We start from the raw sequence: 20,045 nt of genomic DNA, 5'->3' as shown, positions 1-20,045 counted from the left end.
AAAGTTCATTCTTTGCAGTTTGAATTTGTTTGTTTAGTTCATTTTCAAAATATACTTTCAATGCTTGGACTTGCTGTCTCATGTCTTCTCTAATATTCCGTTCCATCTGAGTTAGGTATGCCTTGATTTCCTTCCCTGTCCATGTTTCTGATGCTTCTAGGTCCTCCTGTAGATTTAAGTTGTCCTGCATTATCTGTAATCCTTTTTTCCCTTGTTTTTTCATGTTGTTCACGTTACTTTCCAGCTCTGTTTGACTGCTTTGTAACTGCTTTCTCCTATACATTTGTTTTGGCTTTGTATATCTCTGTTGTCTCTCCTTTGTGGTGGGAGATTATGCCTAGAGATGTTGGGCTTTATTGTACTTTAGAGCTGGTTCATTCAATTTATAAAGGGCTTCCGGATTTTGTATGCATATAGTGATTTGTTGTTTGTTCTTAGGACTTTAGGTTAGGTGCTATGAAGGTATAAGGGTTAGTATGTCTTGGCTACTTTAGAAGATTGCTCTACTGAAGGGGGATACTAACCGTCGATTGGATCAGGGTGTTGTTAGTAGCTAGATATTTAGGAGCACTATAGATGGCCTCGAAACATTCACCTATTTGCATTTAGACAGTTACACGAAATGGAGGATGTAATGCTTGGGATGAAAGTTGGGGGGAAGGGAAAGGAAAGTGTTCTTGAAAAGAAAGAAGGAGAGGGAGATTGATAGCATAGAGGAGAATGGACAGAACAATAAAACTTGGAAGGGGAAAGAAAGAGGGGAAAAGGGAGAGAAAAATTAAAATAAAATAAAATAAGAAATAAAATTAGGTCTTAGCGATACATTTTCTTCTCTTCCCGTAGGCAAAGCTGTGCCCTCCGGGCTGAGTTTTGCCCTCAATGTGTCGACAGTCTCAATCCTGTTGGTCCAGAGCCGTTTCACTTCTACAGCCCCTCCTCCCCTTCCTCCTGCCAGCCAGCCAGGTCCTGCTCACCGGAGGCGGTTCCCCAGGGATCTGGTTACACTTTCAGCCCCACCGCGTGCCCTATGTCCCGAACAACTGAGCACTCTCTCTGTCATTCATCTAAGCCCCAGTGCTGTGGAGCTGTGGTCTGGGAGTCAATAGTTTAATTTTTCCGGACCCCTTTGGTGGGCACACCCTCGGAAGCTGGCGGCTAAGACCTTTGGTGTCGCCTCTGGTGGTAATGGGAGTTGGGGATCGAGGATCCCCTCTGCTTCCCTCAGCCCCTACAATCACGACCACTCCGCTGGTGGTAGGAGGAGTTGGGGGTCTGGAGTGTCCTCTTTTTCCCTCCTCCCCTACCGTCACACCCTCTCAGTTGGCGGTTGGGGGAGTTGGGGGTGGGGAGTCTTCTCTGCTTCCCTCCACCCCTACAGTCACGCCCACGTCACTGGCATTAGGGGGAGTTGGGGGTCGGGAGTCCCTTGGCCCTTACGGTCGCGCCCACGGAGAGATTTTTGAAGTTTCCCGGTTGTTTGTATCTGATGTGGGTGGGAGTCACACACCTGCTAAAGTAGATTCCGCTGGGAAGGAATCTCGTTGGCCAAACTTTGGTGACTTCCCCTCTCTGCTATGGCGGGCCCCTGGCTCCTTGCCGGAGTGTCCGAAGGGAGGGGTGGAACTGGCTTGTCTCTGGTCTGACTCAATCTCTGGTTTTAGTTCCCAGTTCGCTATTTCATAAATGCTTGGTTAGATTCCCTTCATGTCGCCTCCTGAGCCGGGCGGGCGGGGCTGTTCACGGAGCCGAGTGGGCGGGAGGGCCATTCGCCGGGTGGGCGGGGCCGTTAGCAGAGCCGGGAGGGCAGGGGGCCATCTGCCGGGCCTGGCGCGGACCCTTCTCACTGCGCCGCCAGGGGCCACTTGCAGAGCCGGGCAGGCGGCGGCCGCGGGACTGGACCTCTGCGCCGCGTGGTCAAGATTCACTCGTCTGGGACAAACTGTCACCTCTAATAAACTTACTAATTCCCAGCAGGTCTCCTTTCAGCGGAATTTTGCTAGAAGCTCCTCAGTAGGTAGAATTTAGGTGTATTAATGGGTCTTTCTGATCCCGTTAATGTGGAGATACTGAAAGTGCTGCTTCCTCGCTGGCCGCCATGTTGGATCCCCTTTTTTTTTTTAGGAATTAGGAATTAAACCTAGAAGCCTTTACTACTGAGCTACATCCCCATGCTTTTTCTTTTAACTTAAATCTTTTTTTTAATCTTTATTTATTTATCTTTATGTGGTGCTGAGGCTCAAACCCAGTGCCTCACATATACTAGGCAAGCACTCAACCACTGAGCCTCAACCCTAGCCCCCCGTACCTTTATTGTTCTTTTTATTATTCTCAGACACGGTCTTGCTAAGTTATTCAGGCTGGCCTCAAATTTGTGATTCTTTTGCCTCAGCTTTCCAAGTAGCTAGGATTATAGACATGCAACCCCATATGTGGTTTCTGAATTAGTCTTTATAAATACTGTTAAGCAACTTCTGTTAGCTTTCCTTGATATTCAAATGAGTATAAAAAAGAGGCACCCTACTATGTGCACAGCATTTACACTTTTCCAATTATCTCATGCAAGTCATGCTGTCTTCAATGTAACCAATGTTCATCTGTTTATACATTTCACTAAAGTGTAAATCCTACGATGATGAAATCCATTTCTTCTTGTTCACATTTTATTCCAAAGTGCTTCATTCCTATTAGACACTCAATAAACCAAATTTTTTTTCTTTTGGTGGTGGTGCTGGAGATCGAACCCAGAGCCTTGTGTGTACAAGGCAAGCACTCTACCAACTGAGCTACATCCCCAGCCCAAAAGAATAAATCTTGACAGAAGAAAAAGTTCCTCCTTGTAGGCTTTTGCTACCAAAAGTCCTGATAAAAAAAGATACTTAATAGCAATTTGTACTTACACATACTAAATACTGACTGGTAAGAATAGAGAAAATTAGAGAAATACTAGAATGGTATCATATTTATGAATACATAATTTAAAAGAAAATCCTTTAACATACTATCAATTAAGACAAAAAACTCACCATCATATTTTGCTAGGACTGCCTGAACATCTGCATAGGCCTGTAATTCTAAAAGTGATTCTAAGAGATTTTCATGGATGTTCAACATGGTAAGAGGAGGAAATTCTTTCATCAACTGTATATTGAAAGAAAAAAAAGAGATTAAAATTAGAACAGAGGAACTTTCACTAAAGTTGAAATTCTTTTGCTTCTTTACAAAACTGTAGAGACTCAGTCCTTAAAAAAATGTATGTATATTAGGAGTTGGGGCTGTAGTTCAGTGGCAGAATGCTTGCCTAGCATGTGTGAGGCACTGGGTTTGATCCTCAGCACCACATAAAAATAAACAAAGGCATTCTGTCCATTTACAACTCTAAAAAACAGATTTTAAAAAAAGTATGTGTATTAAATAAATAGCATTATAAAACCCACCAATTAAAAAACAGTAATTCTGTATCAAAATAACTGGTAACTTCAACTACATTTTATTTTTAGAGGAATCCATATAACAGTTTCAGTTATCAAACTTACTTACATCTCTCATTATTTTCACTGCTTCTCTTATTCTTCCTAATTTTCTTGCACACATTGCCAATCTTCTTTTAATATATACTAGCACATTGGTATCTCTCCCTATATAAAAAAACAAAAAGTAACACAATATTACTTTCATATTATGGCCTGTTATTTCACTAGAATATTATTTCTTAATTGCTTATCCTACAAGATTCAATTAAAATTAAATTGTGTCAAGATGGAAGAATATTTAATGATTACTGAATCTGGGTGAAGAATATTTTGAATAGGAATCTCTTACATTTGTTTATGCTTGAAGTTTTATGTGTTAAAAATTTATATTATACACACACACACACACAAAATATATATATATTGTGTGTGTGTGTGTGTGTGTGTGTGTGTGTGTGGTGCTGAGGATTGAACCCAGGACCTTGTGCCTGGGAGGCAAGCATTTTACCAAGTGAGCTATATCCTCAGCCCCTAAATGTTTAAAATATATGTTGAATTACTTTTGCCTCTAATAGTAAGTAATCTGAGTACAGTATATAGAATGTAATTTGTGTTTGAATAACAAATTTAATTTAATATTGCTGGAAAAGAAATACATATATTAAAGGGAAAATATAACACTAGCCTATTATTTTAAGTTTCTGCATAAATAATCTATAGTTTTAATATTCTCTATTTTTTTAACTGAAAAACTCAAAATGTTCAAAGTACAATTTCTATGACTAATGTAAACTTTTTATTAACAACTAATAACAAACTATAAAACTACTTCTAAGAAGGACTAACAAAATTCTGTAACATGTTTAATTTTAATTTTATATTATGTAAAGACAAATGGCATGTTTTTTGTTTTGGTCAGTATTGAGGATTGAATCCAGAGCTCTCACATGGTAGGAAAATTTTCTATCACTGACCTACATCCCTGGCCCTTTTTATTTTTTGTTTTGAGACAGGGTTTCACTAAGTTGCCCTAATTTGCCCTCAAATTTGTGATCCTTCTGCTTGACCCCGAGTTGACTTTATTACAGACGTAGTTTCATAAGTTCCAGTCTGCAAAGCTAAATATTCCTGCAGTTGTGTGTAATAACATACATTAATGAAACATACTGTAAACATCATATTTAACTTTGAGAGAAAACATTATCTAACTTTTAATTTCCACAAACAAAAGATTTAGAACTTAACTGCTAACGGATAATGCATTACATAAACATATTTCATTTACTTTCTGTTATCCACCCAAATCATAAAACTAAAATCCTCTGGCCATAAAAGGTAACAAGCAGGAGCAACATTCCTAATTCTAACATCTCTGGTAAAGTATCTCAATCATAATCAGAAGAGTATCCTTAAAGATTAGAGAGACCATTTGACCCAGTTATCACACTCCTCGGCATATCCCCAGAGGAATTAAAATCAGCATACTATAGTGATGTGGCCACATCAATGTTCACAGCAGCTCAATTCACAATACCCAAGCTATGGAACAAACCTAGGTGCCCTTCAAAGATGAATGGATAAAGAAAATGTAGTACATTGGATTGTTACTCAGCCATAAAGGAGGAGGAAATTATGGCACTTGCCAGTAAATGGATGAAACTAGAGACTATCATGCTGAGTGAAATAAGCCAATCCCAAAAACCCAAAGGCTGAATGTTCTCTCTGATATATAGATTGCTGATCCACAATGATAGGGGGGAAGGAGGAGTGGAGGTTCACTGAAATGGACAGAAGGAAGGGAGATGGGAATGGGATAATGAATTGGACATAACTTTCCTATGTTTAAATATGAATACACAGTCAGTATAACTTCACATCACATATAACCACAAAAATGGGAAGTTATACTCCATGTTATGAATGATATGTCAAAATACACTCTACTGTCAAAGAACAAATTAAAAAAAAAAAAAAGGAATGGAAAGACTTCAGTTGTTGTGGCTAATCTGATCCCAAACACAATCACAGGAAAAAAAAATTAACCAAAGAAAGAACCAACGTTACATATAAGGTTGGATTTTATGTTAAGAATCAGATGGTATGACTGGATGTGGTGGTGAACACCTGTAATCCCAGCAATTTGGGAGACTGTGGCAAGAGGATTTTAAGTTTGAGGTCAGCCTCAGCAAGTTAGTGAGACCCTATCTCAAAATTAAAAATAAAAAGGACTGGGGATATAACTCAGTGGTAAACCAACCCTGGGTTCAATCCCCAGTTCCAAAAAAAAATAATAATAATAATAATCAGAGCCACTCCTTGATGCTATATATAGATAACAGAGTCTGAAGAGCAAACAAAATGATGTCCTGGGTTGGGGATGTAACTCAAGGGTTCAGTATTTGCCTTGTATGTGCAAGTCTCTGGGTTTGACCCCAGCAGCAGAAAAAAAAAAAAGCCTCTATTACTGAGTAAGGATGAAGATAAAGAAAATACCATCAAAAGGATCTTCTCAATCAATACTAATAATCACGAGAATGCTCTCCTAAATACTAAATAGTTTTATATTTATGTTTCTCTAATAACCAGGTGTTCAATTCTTATATGAAATAAATTACCATTAAGTCTCAAAACAGCATATTTCCTTTCAATAACCAGAGCAAATTTAATCCTTTTCACAAGCTCTTTCTGGCTATTACGTATTTCTGTCTTACTGGCTTATACGTATTAATAAATTAGTTAAGTAAAATTTAGCTAATCTACAAGCACTGTTTTTATTATTGGTGGTCTGTGTTTTAAACATGCAAGATCCAATTATAGGTGCTAAAAGAGAGAAATAGAAGAAGATCTTAGAAGATGGAAAAATATACCCTGTTCATGGATAGGCAGAACTAACATCATCAAAATGGCGATATTACCAAAAGTTCTCTATAGGTTTAATGCAATGCCAATCAAAATCCCAAAGGCATTTCTTGTAGAAATAGAGAACGCAATCATGAAATTCATATGGAAAAATAAAAGACCCAGAATAGCAAAAACAATGCTAAGCAGGAAGTGTGAATCAGGCGGTATAGCGATACCAGACTTCAAACTATACTACAGAGCAATAGTAACAAAAACAGCATGGTACTGGTACCAAAACAGGCGGGTGGACCAATGGTACAGAATAGAGGACACAGAAACCAATCCACAAAACTACAACTATCTTATATTTGATAAAGGGGCTAAAAGCATGCAATGGAGGAAGGATAGCATCTTCAACAAATGGTGCTGGGAAAACTGGAAATCCATATGCAACAAAATGAAACTGAATCCCTTTCTCTCGCCATGCACAAAAGTTAATTCAAAATGGATCAAGGAGCTTGATATCAAATCAGAGACACGCCATCTGATAGAAGAAAAAGTTGGCTACGATCTACACTCGGTGGGGTCGGGCTCCAAATTCCTCAATAGGACATCCATAGCACAAAAGTTAATAACTAGAATCAACAAATGGGACTTACTCAAACTAAAAAGTTTTTTCTCAGCAAAAGAAACAATCAGAGAGGTAAATAGAGAGCCTACATCCTGGGAACAAATCTTTACTCCTCACACTTCAGATAGAGCCCTAATATCCAGAGTATACAAAGAACTCAAAAAATTAGACAATAAGAGAACAAACAACCCAATCAACAAATGGGCCAAGGACCTGAACAGACACTTCTCAGAGGAGGACATACAATCAATCAACAAGTACATGAAAAAATGCTCACCATCTCTAGCAGTCAGAGAAATGCAAATCAAAACCACCCTAAGATACCATCTCACTCCAGTAAGATTGGCAGCCATTATGAAGTCAAACAACAACAAGTGCTGGCGAGGATGTGGGGAAAAGGGTACACTTGTACATTGCTGGTGGGACTAAAATTGGTGCAGCCAATTTGGAAAGCAGTATGGAGATTTCTTGGAAAGCTGGGAATGGAGCCACCATTTGACCCAGCTATTCCCCTTCTCGGTCTATTCCCTAAAGACCTAAAAAGAGCATGCTACAGGGACACTGCTACATTGATGTTCATAGCAGCACAATTCACAATAGCAAGACTGTGGAACCAACCTAGATGCCCTTCAATAGACGAATGGATAAAAAAAATGTGGCATTTATACACAATGGAGTATTACTCTGCATTAAAAAATGACAAAATCATAGAATTTACAGGGAAATGGATGGCATTAGAGCAGATTATGCTAAGTGAAGCTAGCCAATCCCTAAAAAACAAATGCCAAATGTCTTCTTTGATATAAGGAGAGTAACTAAGAACAGAGTAGGGTCGAAGAGCATGAGAAGACGATTAACATTAAACAGGGATGAGAGGTGGGAGGGAAAGGGAGAGAGAAGGGAAATTGCATGGAAATGGAAGGAGACCCTCAGGGTTATACAAAAGTACATACAAGAGGAAGTGAGGGGAAAGGGAAAAATAATACAAGGGGGACAAATGAATGACAGTAGAGGGGGCAGAGAGAGAAGAGGGGAGGGGAGGGGAGGGGAGGGGGGATAGTAGAGGATAGGAAAGGCAGCAGAACACAACAGACACTAGTATGGCAATATGTAAATCAATGGATGCGTAACTGATGTGATTCTGCAATCTGTATATGGGGTAAAAATGGGAGCTCATAACCCACTTGAATCAAAGTGTGAAATATGATATATCAAGAACTATGTAATGTTTTGAACAACCAACAATAAAAAATTAAAAAAAAAAAAAAACATCAGAGAAATAAAACATAGACCAAAGAGAGAAAGGTAGCTTGGGGGGGGCGGGGGGTTCTTATGGATATAAGGCACAAATAAAGATTTTCAGAATAACAAAAAAAAAAAGGACAGTAAAAATCAGTTCAAATTTGCTTACTCAGTTGAGCTTCATGCTGAGGACTCTGGTGCTGGCACTGCTGTGATCGCCTATAAATTGTTTCTCCTGCCTTGAGTGCCTGTTTAAATAACCTTTCAGCATCTACAATAGTGGTTGCTTCTTCCTCGGCCAGTAGAACATATGCAGTGGCACAGCTATGAAAAAAAGCAAGCAAAGCAATTTGAAATAAAACTGTAAGGGCAAGTATTTTCTCTTGGGTATGTCCTTTTGCTCTAAACCAAGTTTCCCTTAGCTTTACCTATACTTTCCATCTCTTGGGGGAAAAAACAAAAACAAAAACCAACTTTATTAGATGTTTTAATTTCTTGGGGACATACTAGTATATTCATTATGTCTAATTCCACAATTTTTTTCAGTCTCTTATGTTTCTCTTCTATTCTTTCTTCTTTTTTACCTCCATGGTCTGACTCTGTGTTTTCTTTTTGTACAAGGGGAGAAAAAGGAAGATATATAAAGAATTGTATGAAAAGTAGTTCTGGCTACCATATACTACAGTGATCAGACTTGCTCTTAGTCACTACATATTCTGTAATATCCAACTCCTGTGGGCAGCTATGAAAGACAGTGAAGTTTGGGAAGAGGGTCTCTATGCTAAAGAGACACCTTTCATATCTGACTCAAAAAAACATTCAGGACTAGGCTTTTCCTTCAAACGTGAGTATTCCCTCTGCATGTGGCTCTATCCTCCCTTGGACTTATGCATAGTAGAATGCAGCATACTTCCCTTGGTCTGAATTCTAGTTCTTCCTTCAAACTCCTACCCTCATTCCTTATACCCATGCTTACCTCAAGTTTTCTTTTATTCACCCTACTAAAACAGAGATTTTTCTTTGTATTAGCCAGTCAATGACTGGCTAATAACATAAATTCATTCTTATTTTTGGATAAAAGAAGAGAAGGAAAAAGTTTCCATTTTCTTATTTTGGTACTGGGGATTAAACCCAGGGTTACTTAACCATTAAGCCACATCCCTAGTTCTTTTTGGGACAGAGCCTTGTTATATTGCTGAGATTGGCTTTGAACCTGCAATTCTCCTTCCTCAGCCTCCCAAGTCACTGGGATTATAGGGCCGTGTGCCACTGCACCTACTTAAAGTTTCCCTTTTCATTTCCAGAAATAACAAGTACCTCTCTTTGGGGACCATGTCTTAGTTCTGATAATATAAGCCTACACTATCCAGAACAGTCAGTAGTCACATATACTTACTGAGCACTTAAAACACGGCTAGTCTGAACTGAAATGTGACATAAGTGTAAAACGCACACAGAATTTTGAAGACTGAGAAAAATATTAAAAATGTTTCAATAGAACAGTGTTTATCTCAACAAGATGAGAGACACTATTGGTAAAAAGTACAAGTGCAGGCATGAAACAAAAGTGATGGCTAGATAACTATCACCATCAATTAAGGTTGAGAAGAGTCTTTCAGATGGAAATGTAAATCATACCATTTAGGCAAATAATAGTCTAAATTAAAGTATTCAATAATTTCACTAATCAGCAATAATATCTCCTATATATTACGTGGATTTCTCTAAAATATTAGATATACTGCTGCTTTAAACACTAGGTATCCTGCCATTTCCAAAACCAATTCAAATGTTTTAAAATAACCATAATAAAAATACTTTTTAAAAGATCTAGATGGATAAAATTGATGCAGTTGAATCAAAATATAAACATTATTACTTATTTATTTTTGTGGTGCTGAGGATCAAACCTAGGGCCTTACAAATGCTAGGAACGGGCTCTACCACTGAGCTATATCCCCAGTCCCTCAAGATAATTTTAAATTACATTATAGTTGTATGGTATGAAGAGGTTTTTCTTCTCCTAAAGCCTTCTTGTATTTATTCTTGCACCTGAAGATGTTAATGCAATAAATTAATTATATGAATATCTAATGAATCTTACTTTGGGGAATGTAATTTTCTTAAGTTGAGGTTAAATTCACATACCAAAATCACAGTTTAAAGTGTTTTAAAGTGTATAATTCAGAGACTTTTAATAAGTTCTCAAGGTTGTACAATTACCAGCACTACATAATTCTAAAACATTTTCAACACCCCTAAAAGAAATCCATGTCTCCCTAACTCCTGACAATCATAAATCTATTTTCTCACTTGATAGTATCCTTTATTGCATAAAAGATTCTAACTGATGAATGTAATTTATTTTTTTCATATTACTTGTGTTTTTTGGATCCTATTTAATAAACCACTGTAAAATCCAAAGTTGGGGAGATTTGTTCCATATTTTGTTTTCTTCTTCCTTCCTTCCTTTATTTACTTATTTATTTAGGAGGTGCTTATCTATCTATCTATCTATTTTAGAGGTGCTGGGAGCAAACCCAGAAGCAATTTACCATAAGCTACATCTCCAGTAGTCCCTTCAGAGTTAGCTGGAATTATAGGCATATGCTATCAGCCCATTTTGATCTGTGTTAGGTCAAACATGTTAGGTCCTTGATTAATTTTGAATTAATTGGTATGTATATGTGAGGTAAAGAGTTCAATTTCGTACTTTTATATGTGGCTATCTAGTTGTTCCAGCATAATCTGTTTTCTAAAAAGACTACTTTGCTCTCCACTGAATATAGTGGCACCTGGGTCAAAAATCAGTTGACCACAGATATCAACTTATTTCTGGATTCTCAATTGAAATCCATTGATTTAGGTTTCTATGTTTATGATTTAATTGCTGTAGTTTTGTAGTAAGATTGAAAATCTTGAAGTGTGAGTCCTCCAACTTTGCTTTTCTCTTTCAAGACTGTTTAGGCTATGCAGAGTCACTTGCAATTCCACATGAATTTTAGGACCAGCTTGTCCATTTCTGCAAAAATAGTAATTGCAATTTTGATAGGACTGCACTGAATCTATAGATCAACTTGGGAAGGACAGTGATGTCATAATAATATTTAAGTCATCCAATCCATGAAGAGAGGATGTCTTTCCATTTAAGTTGTCTTTAACTATCTGAACAGTGTATTAAAGCTTTCAGTGTACAAGTCTTGCATATTCTTGGTTATATTTATTCCAAAGTATCTTAATAATTTTGATGCTATTGTAAATGGTATTATGTTATGATCTGAATTTGAAATGTCCCCCAAAGGAACATGTGTTGAAAGTTTGGTCCCCAGTAATGTTCAGAGATGGGGTTCTTGGAACTGATTATTAGATCATGATGGCTCTGACCTCATCAATTTATTACACCATTAAAGGATTCATAGCTGAATGGACTACTGAGAGGTGGTGGAAAGTGTAGGAGATAGAACCTAGGTGAAGGGAGTAAGTTCTTGAGGATGTGCTCTTGACTATATCTTGTTCCCAGTCTCAGTTCCTATTTTTCCCTCTGCTTCTGGCTACTTATGAATTGAGCTGTTATCTTCTGCCATTTCCTTCTGCTATGATGTTCTGCCTTACCTCAGGACCAAAGCAGTGGAGCAGGTCAACCATGCACTGAAACATCAGAAATCATGAGCCAAAATATAGCTATCCTCCTTTAAGTTTTTTTTGTCATAGGGATAAAAAACTAACACAGATTTGTTTTCTTGGTTTCCTTTCCAGATTGTCCAATGCTAATGTACAGAAATGCAGCTCATTTTTTATATTGAGCTTGTCTCTTCAAACATTTTTGAAATCTTTATTGGCTCTAGTAGTTTTTTGTTTTGTTTTGGTACTAGGAATTGAACCCAGGGGCACTTAACCACTGAGCCACATCCTCAGCCCAGCTGAGGTAGTTTTGTTTGTGTCAATTAAGATTTTCTACATATAAAGATAATGTTATCTATGAATAGATAGTTTTACTCCCTCATTTCTAATTAGGATGACATTTTTTTCTTTTTCTTGCTCAACATCCCTAACTAAAACCTCTACTGCTATGTTAAATGAAATGGTAAGGGCAGATATCCTTGCCTTATTTCTGATCTTAGAAAACTTTCAGTTTTTCATTAATCAGTACATAGTTATCACTGGGTTTTTCATAGATACTTTTTTATCAGATTGATAAAATCTAACACCAATATATGATGATAACATTTTAAAAATTAGGACTGTAAGGTGTTAGATTTTGTCAAATACTTTTTCTGCATCAATTGAGATAATCATGGTTTTTATCCTTTGTTCTATTAATGTGATGCATTAGATTAACTGATTTCCACGTTTTTATCATGAAAGGGTGTTGGATTTTGTCAAATGCTTTTTCTGCATCACTTGAAATGATCAATGATTTCTCTCCTTTATTCTGTTAAGGTGATAATATCACATTGATTAATTTTTATATATTGAGCCATTCTTACATTCTAATAATAAACACCACTTGGTCAGGGAATATAATACTTTCAATATATTGCTGGATTTTATATGTTAGTATTTTCTTTTGGGACACTTTTCTTCAAATATTATTTTCTGCCTTTCTCTCTCTTCTCTAGGACTCACATTATGTATAAGCTAGTATGTTTGACATTGTCCCACAGGTCTCTCTTAGAGACTTCATTTTCTTTATTTCTTTATTAACTTTTGTTATTTCAATTTATTTTTTCTTGCTCCTTAGATAATATCAATTGAAATAACAAAAGTTAATTGATTCTTCTGTATGCTTAAATCTACTACTGAACTCACTACTAATTTTTTGTTCCCAGCAGAATTTTCAATTTGAGAATTTCCAGTTAGATTCTTTTTATTATCTCTTCCTCTTTATTTATATTATGTAATGGCAATACATCATTCTTATGGTTTTCATTAGCTCTTTGAACACATTTAAAATAATTTATTTAAAGTCTATTATAAAGTCCAAAGTCTAGGCTTCTTTAGGTGCAGTTTCTATAAATTTCTTTTCTTTCCTATGCTTTGCCCATATATATGTATATATATATATATATTTTTTTGTTTGTTTGTTTGTTTTGTTTTCTTTATAATGTTTCATTGAAAATGGGAAACCCTGATTATTATATTCTAAAAACTCTGGAAATAAGATTGTTTTGTACTCCATCTGTCATTGCTGTTTGTTGTAGTCGCTTGTTTAATGACTTCCCTGAACCAATTTTATAAAATTCACATTCTTAGTCATGTGGGGCAAATGAAGTGTGAGCTCTGTTAGCTTAGTAGTAAGTTAATGATTCGGCAGAGATTTCCTTAAACACTGAAACTCAAAAAAATCCCACAAAAAACAGAAGTTTTTGCAGATGGGCTGTGTGTATGTTGTATGTGCACACGCATACCAGGCATCTTTCAACTCTGCCTTAGTCTTTACTTCTTGCTTTCACACAACCTAAAGGTTAGCCAGACATGAGAGCTCAGGGCCTTTTCAAATATTTTCTTTTTCTAAAACTTTATTTATATATATATATATATATATATATATATATATACACATATATATATATATATATATATATATATATACACATATATATATATATATATATATATACATATATATATATATACACACACACACACACACACACACACACACACATATATATAAATATATTTTAGTTATTGATGGACCTTTATTTTATTCATTTATTTATATGTGGTGCTGAAAATCGAACCCAGTTCCTCACACATGCTAGGCAAGCACTCTACCACTGAGCCACAACCCCAGACCATTTTCAAGTCTTTTCTAAGCACATGTTCAACTCTGACCAAGCATAAGGCTTTGAGATTCCCAGGTATATGTGGGAGCTCTTCAGAGCCTTAATTCCCCAAAGTGTATCATTCTCCAGCCTTTCCTCATAAGCTTTCTAGCTTGTCTGTTTTTAGCCCCAGCTGTTATCCCTTGCCTCAGACAATAGTGACTAATGCAGTTACCTTTAAATGTTTTCAACAAACGTGCCCTATGTAGTTAATTCAGTTCTGAGAAATGTTCAAGTTAACTCAAATAAAGGCAAGTCCTTTCAGTTGGTCTTTCATGGAGCCACCACACAGGTTAAAACAACCACTGTTCTTTGATAAAATGATATGGATCTATACTTACAATGTGCACTACTGTCTTCAAGGTTAACACTGAGCTAGAGAGTAGATGATCGGGCCAGGGTATATTAAAGACGATAGGTATTTTCACCTTTGATTTAACATTCACTAGATTGCTGTAAACTTTTTTATTATTTTGATTGTGAGTTTATTCACTGTTTTTGGAGTTCACTACTCTACCATTTTTGCACCACTTTGGGAAAACATTCCTTGAGTGACCCCAAATAGGACTATATTTTTACTCTTGGCATTTATTTAGTATGTATTAGATTAATTTCTATTAGCTTAGTGCAGTGATGCACAACTGCAATCCCAATGAGGCTGAGTCAGGAGGATTATGTGTTTGAAGCCAGTGTCAGCAACTTGGATCTGTCTCAAAATAAAAAGGGCTGGGGATGAATCTCAGTGGTAGAGCATCCCTGAGTTCAATCCTCTACTGTCAAAAATATATACATAATAAATTAAAATAAATAAATAAATGTTTTTAACTTAGGGAGGGATTTTGACAGAGTTATGTTTTTACTTATTTTGAATCCTCTTCTTATGCCTTTAAGCCCATTAGCAACTGACATTCTCAGTCCTGAATGAATGTTCTGAATTAATTATTTAAATGAAAAACAAAATTAAAACACTGGCATAAGCATTTTAATACCCTTATAGTATTATCACATTCTCCATTTAAAAAAAATTCTAACATAATTTCTATTCAAAATCATATATAAGTTTTAAATTTCAGAAACAAAATAGAGATGTCAGTGAATACTGCAAATTTTATCTTTAGGAAGAGGGAACTATAATAGTATAATGTATAATAGTATAATGACTCCAAGGGTCTTAGAAACAGACAAAAGGAAATATAAAATCATTTGCCTGAGTTTCCTTTAAAACAAACTTATTTTCCATATAATTCAAACTTACTCATTGTTTAATTCTAAAGCTTGATAGGCTGCTTTGATTCGAGCTGGAGGATTTCTTTCCCTCCATGCCTTCTGCATAACTGTAGGAAAAATATTTCAAAAGTGGATGAGATGGTAAACATAAATAACTTTATGCAAAATATATGAAGAATGAACAAGGAGAGTAAATAAAGCTTTAAATAATATGTTTTTAAATATATAAAACAAGAAGTTGAGTTTCTAATTCACATTAACTTTATGAGAAATTTACATTAAACATAGAAGGTTTAAGTGTAATAAAATAATCTTTCTCTGATTTATTTGAATAACAACATATAAGGTATTTAACAAGTTTAATTTCATTGTTTATTATATGTGAATATTGATATATCTAAATGAACGTTAAAATTCAGTTTGAGTGATATTAGATTATAATCAACATGAAATATTCCAGTTCTGTTTTTATCATTTTCTAAAGATTCTATGGAACTGCTATAAATATACAAAAACTTAAAACAGAGTCTGTCTAATCAATGATTCACTCTAAGAAGAATGTGTGGATTTGCATTTTGCATGAAAAGCAGAGGGAAGAATTAATTTAGAATATAATACATCTCTGGAGTATGTCACCTTTAGCAGAATTCAACAAAAGCCTAAGCTAGAATTTCTCTGGAATAATCATATTAGTTTTGCTACCATTCACTATACTAAAATAAAGATATTACACTAAGTAACATTTCTTAAAAATTAAAAGAACAAACAAACAAAATGAAGATATCTGGCTTAGTTTAAGTTTGACAAGAAAAACAAGGAACCTATGAGTGTTGATTTTGGAACAAAACCCACCTCTGTCCAGAAAGAATAATGTGGAAAATGTTTGATTTTTCCCTTGGAAAGAAAATATTAGTGTTGGCTTAGAAAAGGAGACAATATATTCCACTTGTGTAACAAAAAATTCTTTTCTCATATCAAACATGTCACCAGCTAGCTGCAGCTAATGCTTCCTGAACTTGACAAATTGATGCAAGGCAGCATCCATCTGATTCTAAGTAAAGAACATTATTCTGTTGAAACTCTAAAATATTACATAAAAATAGAGCATAATATTAGATTTGCTATTTCTGATGATAGGGCTCTTTTCTATAAGTTATATGATGTTTACAAGTCAAATTTTAATACTAAATCTTTACCAACATTTTAAAGAGTTACTTGATATTCAGGTATATTAAGTACATATCAATTTCTTTAACCAATTCCCTTTTGATGGACAACTAAGTTATATCCAATACTTTGCTAACAAAGAACTGTGATAACAATCTTTCAGTGTCTATCTTTGCATAGCTGATCAAATATTTCCTTTCTAGAAATAAAAGGTTCTGGACAGACATATGTCTCCAAATTCCTCTCAACAATATCATATTAATTTATACTCTCACTTTATAGGAGAATGATAATTTCCATACTTCCTTAACAACCAACTACAAAAGTTGAGCATCCCCAATCCAAAAATCCCAAATCTGAAATACTCCAAAGTAAAGAACATTAACCTCAGGTGGGCAATTCCACATGTGACCTCATGTTCTTGCAGTCAAAACACAGGTACACTAAAAATACTGTATGAAATTACCTTCAAGCTAAGTGTATAAAGTGTACATGAAATATAAGTGAATTTTATGTTAGGACTTGAGTCCCATTCCCAACGTATCTCCTTATATATTTGGAAATATTCAAAAATTTTTAAAAATCTGAAATCCAAATATTTATGGTCTCAAGTATTTCTTATAAGGAATATTCAACCTGCCTTATCAATCTTTGCTAATATGTGAAAACAATCTCATTTTTGTTTTTTTTTTAATTTTTCTATTGAGGTTATCTCATCTACTTTTAAGTAATTTTTCTTATTTTTCTGTTTTCAAATGCTCTATCTGGCCTTTCAAGATTATTCTTCATAACCCAAGTCAGTCCTAACTCTAAGGGGAAAAGGGAAGTAGAGGAAGGAAAAAAAATGTGCATTTTTTTTTCTAAAATAAGGATCAGGAATAATTTAAAGCAAAATGTTGACTTAGTATTCAAATGTTCTCTTTAAGACCTCATGATATGCTTTAAAAAATTAATTAAAGCTTTTAGTAATTCATTCAAATTTATCTATTTTTAAGCCAAATATTTTGACATTCTAATAAGCACAAAAGAGACCAGCAGTTATCCCTAGGACAGGGATCACATATGTAAATGTCTACAGAGGCCAGGTAGGAAACATGACAATGAACTAAAACCACATTTACTGTCTGAAGAGAATAGCCACAATTCATTTCTAGCTTATTACTGCTAAGTGGAAATGTAGATCCACTTTTCCCATACTTTCCAAAAAGTGTAAATCAGATTTTAATGTGAATTTTGCTTTTTATTTATTTTTTTAATAGAATCTCTCTGTTGTCCAGGATGGCCCTTAATTCCTGGCTTTACAGGATTCTTCTACCTCACCCTCCCAAGAGCTGGGACTACTGGTACATGCCATTGTGACCAGCATCTTTATTTTTAAATGTTGAAAATTAAAACATATAATTCAAAAAACATTGCTGGCTGTCCCTTGAGAATATGGGTTTCTGTTGTTGTTGTTGTTGTTGTTGTTTTAGTTACAGATGGACATAATAGCTTTATTTTACTTATTATTTTTATATGGTGCTGAGGATCTAACCCAGTGACTCACATGTGCTATGCAAGTGCTCTACCACTGAGCCACAACCCTAGCCCCAAGAATATACTTGTTCTCTGCCTTAGATAAACAAATTGATAAGATGAGAACAAAATCAACTCATTTAATGATTACTAAAGATGATAAGTCAGGGAAATTTGCCACATCCCATATACATACACATTTGTCTTTTGAATATAAAACTATTAATATATATCATTGGCTTTCTGGGAATTTGGTCTAGTCCAAGCTCCAAGATTTATCTATCTTTCCATCTTGGAATTTGAATTCAGAAGAGAACATTATCATGGAAGATGCACGCTAATATGTTTACTTGAACTGAAAAATGAAGTCACAGACTTCACTACCAGAAAGCGTCTGGTTTCGTTAATAGGATTGAAAAATGAAGACATGCATCCAATTAGGTTTCATGGAGGACATATTTCAAAGTTTAAAGATCTAAGTTATATATCTGTAAGGACTTGACAAAACTTTGATTAAAATATATCACATTATTTAGAACCTAGACCAAATTTACATTAAAAAAGTATACTTGTTTATTGTAGAAAAGTCTGCTTATGATAAAAGACTTAAGCATTAATTATAATACAATTATAAAGTATGTAAAATAGATATGCATTAAGAAGAAAAAGGACTTACAAAAGCTTGTTACTGTTAGAAAACGTTTAATCATGTAGTTTTCAATAGATAAGGTGGGTGTCAAATTTTTTGATTCCAGGATCTGGGGCAATATATGTAGCTTAGTAGTAGAGTACGTAGCATGTGTCCTAGGTTCAATCCCAGAAAACACACACACACACACACACACATAAAATAAACTGACTCCATGATGTATATTTAAAATAAGGCATATTAATTTTACTTTTTTAATGTCTACAAAATTTTGCAATATGTCAAAAATTACATTCTTTGTCATTATTTTACCTTGTAATGTTAATTTTAAAAAGATTGAGTTAGACATAATGGCGAATGCCTGTAATCCCACTGACTGGGCTGAGGAAGGATCACAAGTTTGAGGCCAGCCTCAGCAATTTAACAGGGCCCTAAGAAACTCAGTGAGACCTTGTCTCAAAAAATAAAAAGGGCTGCGGACATAGCTTAGTGGTAAAGCACCCCTGGGTTCAATCCCCAGTACCAGAAAAAAAAAAAAAAAAGTAAAAGAACACATATGTGGGGAGCCACACAGAAGGACCATGCCTTCCAGACCTGATGCCTCAGGCTCTGGCCAACCACTCGGATAGCAAGACGGTCATCTTTGTGGGGCATGTCCCTAGGGTTGAGTTACACTCACCTGTTCCCTTATACTCCTGCCCCTTCTGCCTTTTTATGAATAGAACTTTCTAAGAACAACAGTCCTCCCCAACAAAAGGTGACTTCCAAACGTGTTCCCTCTCTCTCATCAGCCTCTCATGACTTTCTCTTGCTTTCCCTTTTGGGGAGCCTGAGGATGAAAGATGGGGAAGCCATCCTAAAGCTTGTATAAAGGTAAATCATGTCTGTGTTTTATTTTATGTCCCTGCAAATTCACACGAGTGATCTTAGTTCAGCTGCCCGCACTGGTTGGGGGTGGCATACATAATTTTAAAATTCTTTTTGGAGATAGTGAATGTTTTAAGACTATAATTTTAGTGTAGAAATGTTTTAAGACTACAGTTTTAGTGGACAGTCAGAGTGGCTGTTTGGAAAGTCTACTGATGTTTGCAATTCTGACTATGAGAGGGCTAATTTCCAGACTCACTTCAATCCTTAAAATTAACTCATAATACTTACACTCTACTCCTATTTCTAAAACATACTTTTGCTAATAATAACATTAAACTTATAAACATAAAGCAATTCTTTTTTAACCTCTATTTGAAATTAAATATTTTATGAAACCATATCAAAGATCCTTAAATTCCTGCTACCATCTATCCTTAATATATTTAATCCAACGACGATACATGACAATGAACTCAATTCAGTGCTAAGAAACTGGCTTTTTCAAACTACCTATCAATGTGGTTAAGTGGAAGTAGTAGTATTATAGTGGTTAAAAGCCAAACTGGAGTTTGAAACCTATCCTATGTATTAGCTGTGTGATTAGG

At 35.4% G+C, this 20,045-nt stretch overlaps 1 protein-coding gene across 13 annotated transcripts in view; it reads right to left on the bottom strand.

Annotated features, from left to right (window-relative positions):
- The window catches only part of St7l (suppression of tumorigenicity 7 like), a 166,249-nt gene that overhangs the window by 124,098 nt on the left and 22,106 nt on the right, over positions 1 to 20,045 (bottom strand). For all 13 annotated transcript variants that reach the window (XR_009228091.1, XM_046458261.2, XM_046458249.2 and 10 more), the window contains exons 6-9: positions 15,268 to 15,346; positions 8,354 to 8,508; positions 3,538 to 3,635; positions 3,024 to 3,138 (exon numbers count right to left, since the gene is read on the bottom strand). Coding sequence is in view for 12 of the 13 variants with exons in the window: in XM_046458261.2 (XP_046314217.1) it covers positions 3,024 to 3,138; positions 3,538 to 3,635; positions 8,354 to 8,508; positions 15,268 to 15,346 (447 nt within the window). In the remaining variant the exon portion in view is untranslated. The remainder of the gene's footprint in view (positions 1 to 3,023; positions 3,139 to 3,537; positions 3,636 to 8,353; positions 8,509 to 15,267; positions 15,347 to 20,045) is intronic.

This window comes from Marmota monax, unplaced genomic scaffold, assembly GCF_021218885.2.
Source record: "Marmota monax isolate L192 unplaced genomic scaffold, Marmota_monax_Labrador192_F-V1.1 WCK01_AAM20220418_F8-fsc00087, whole genome shotgun sequence".
Taxonomy (NCBI): Eukaryota; Metazoa; Chordata; class Mammalia; order Rodentia; family Sciuridae; genus Marmota; species Marmota monax.
This window is presented reverse-complemented; position numbering and strand designations above follow the sequence as displayed.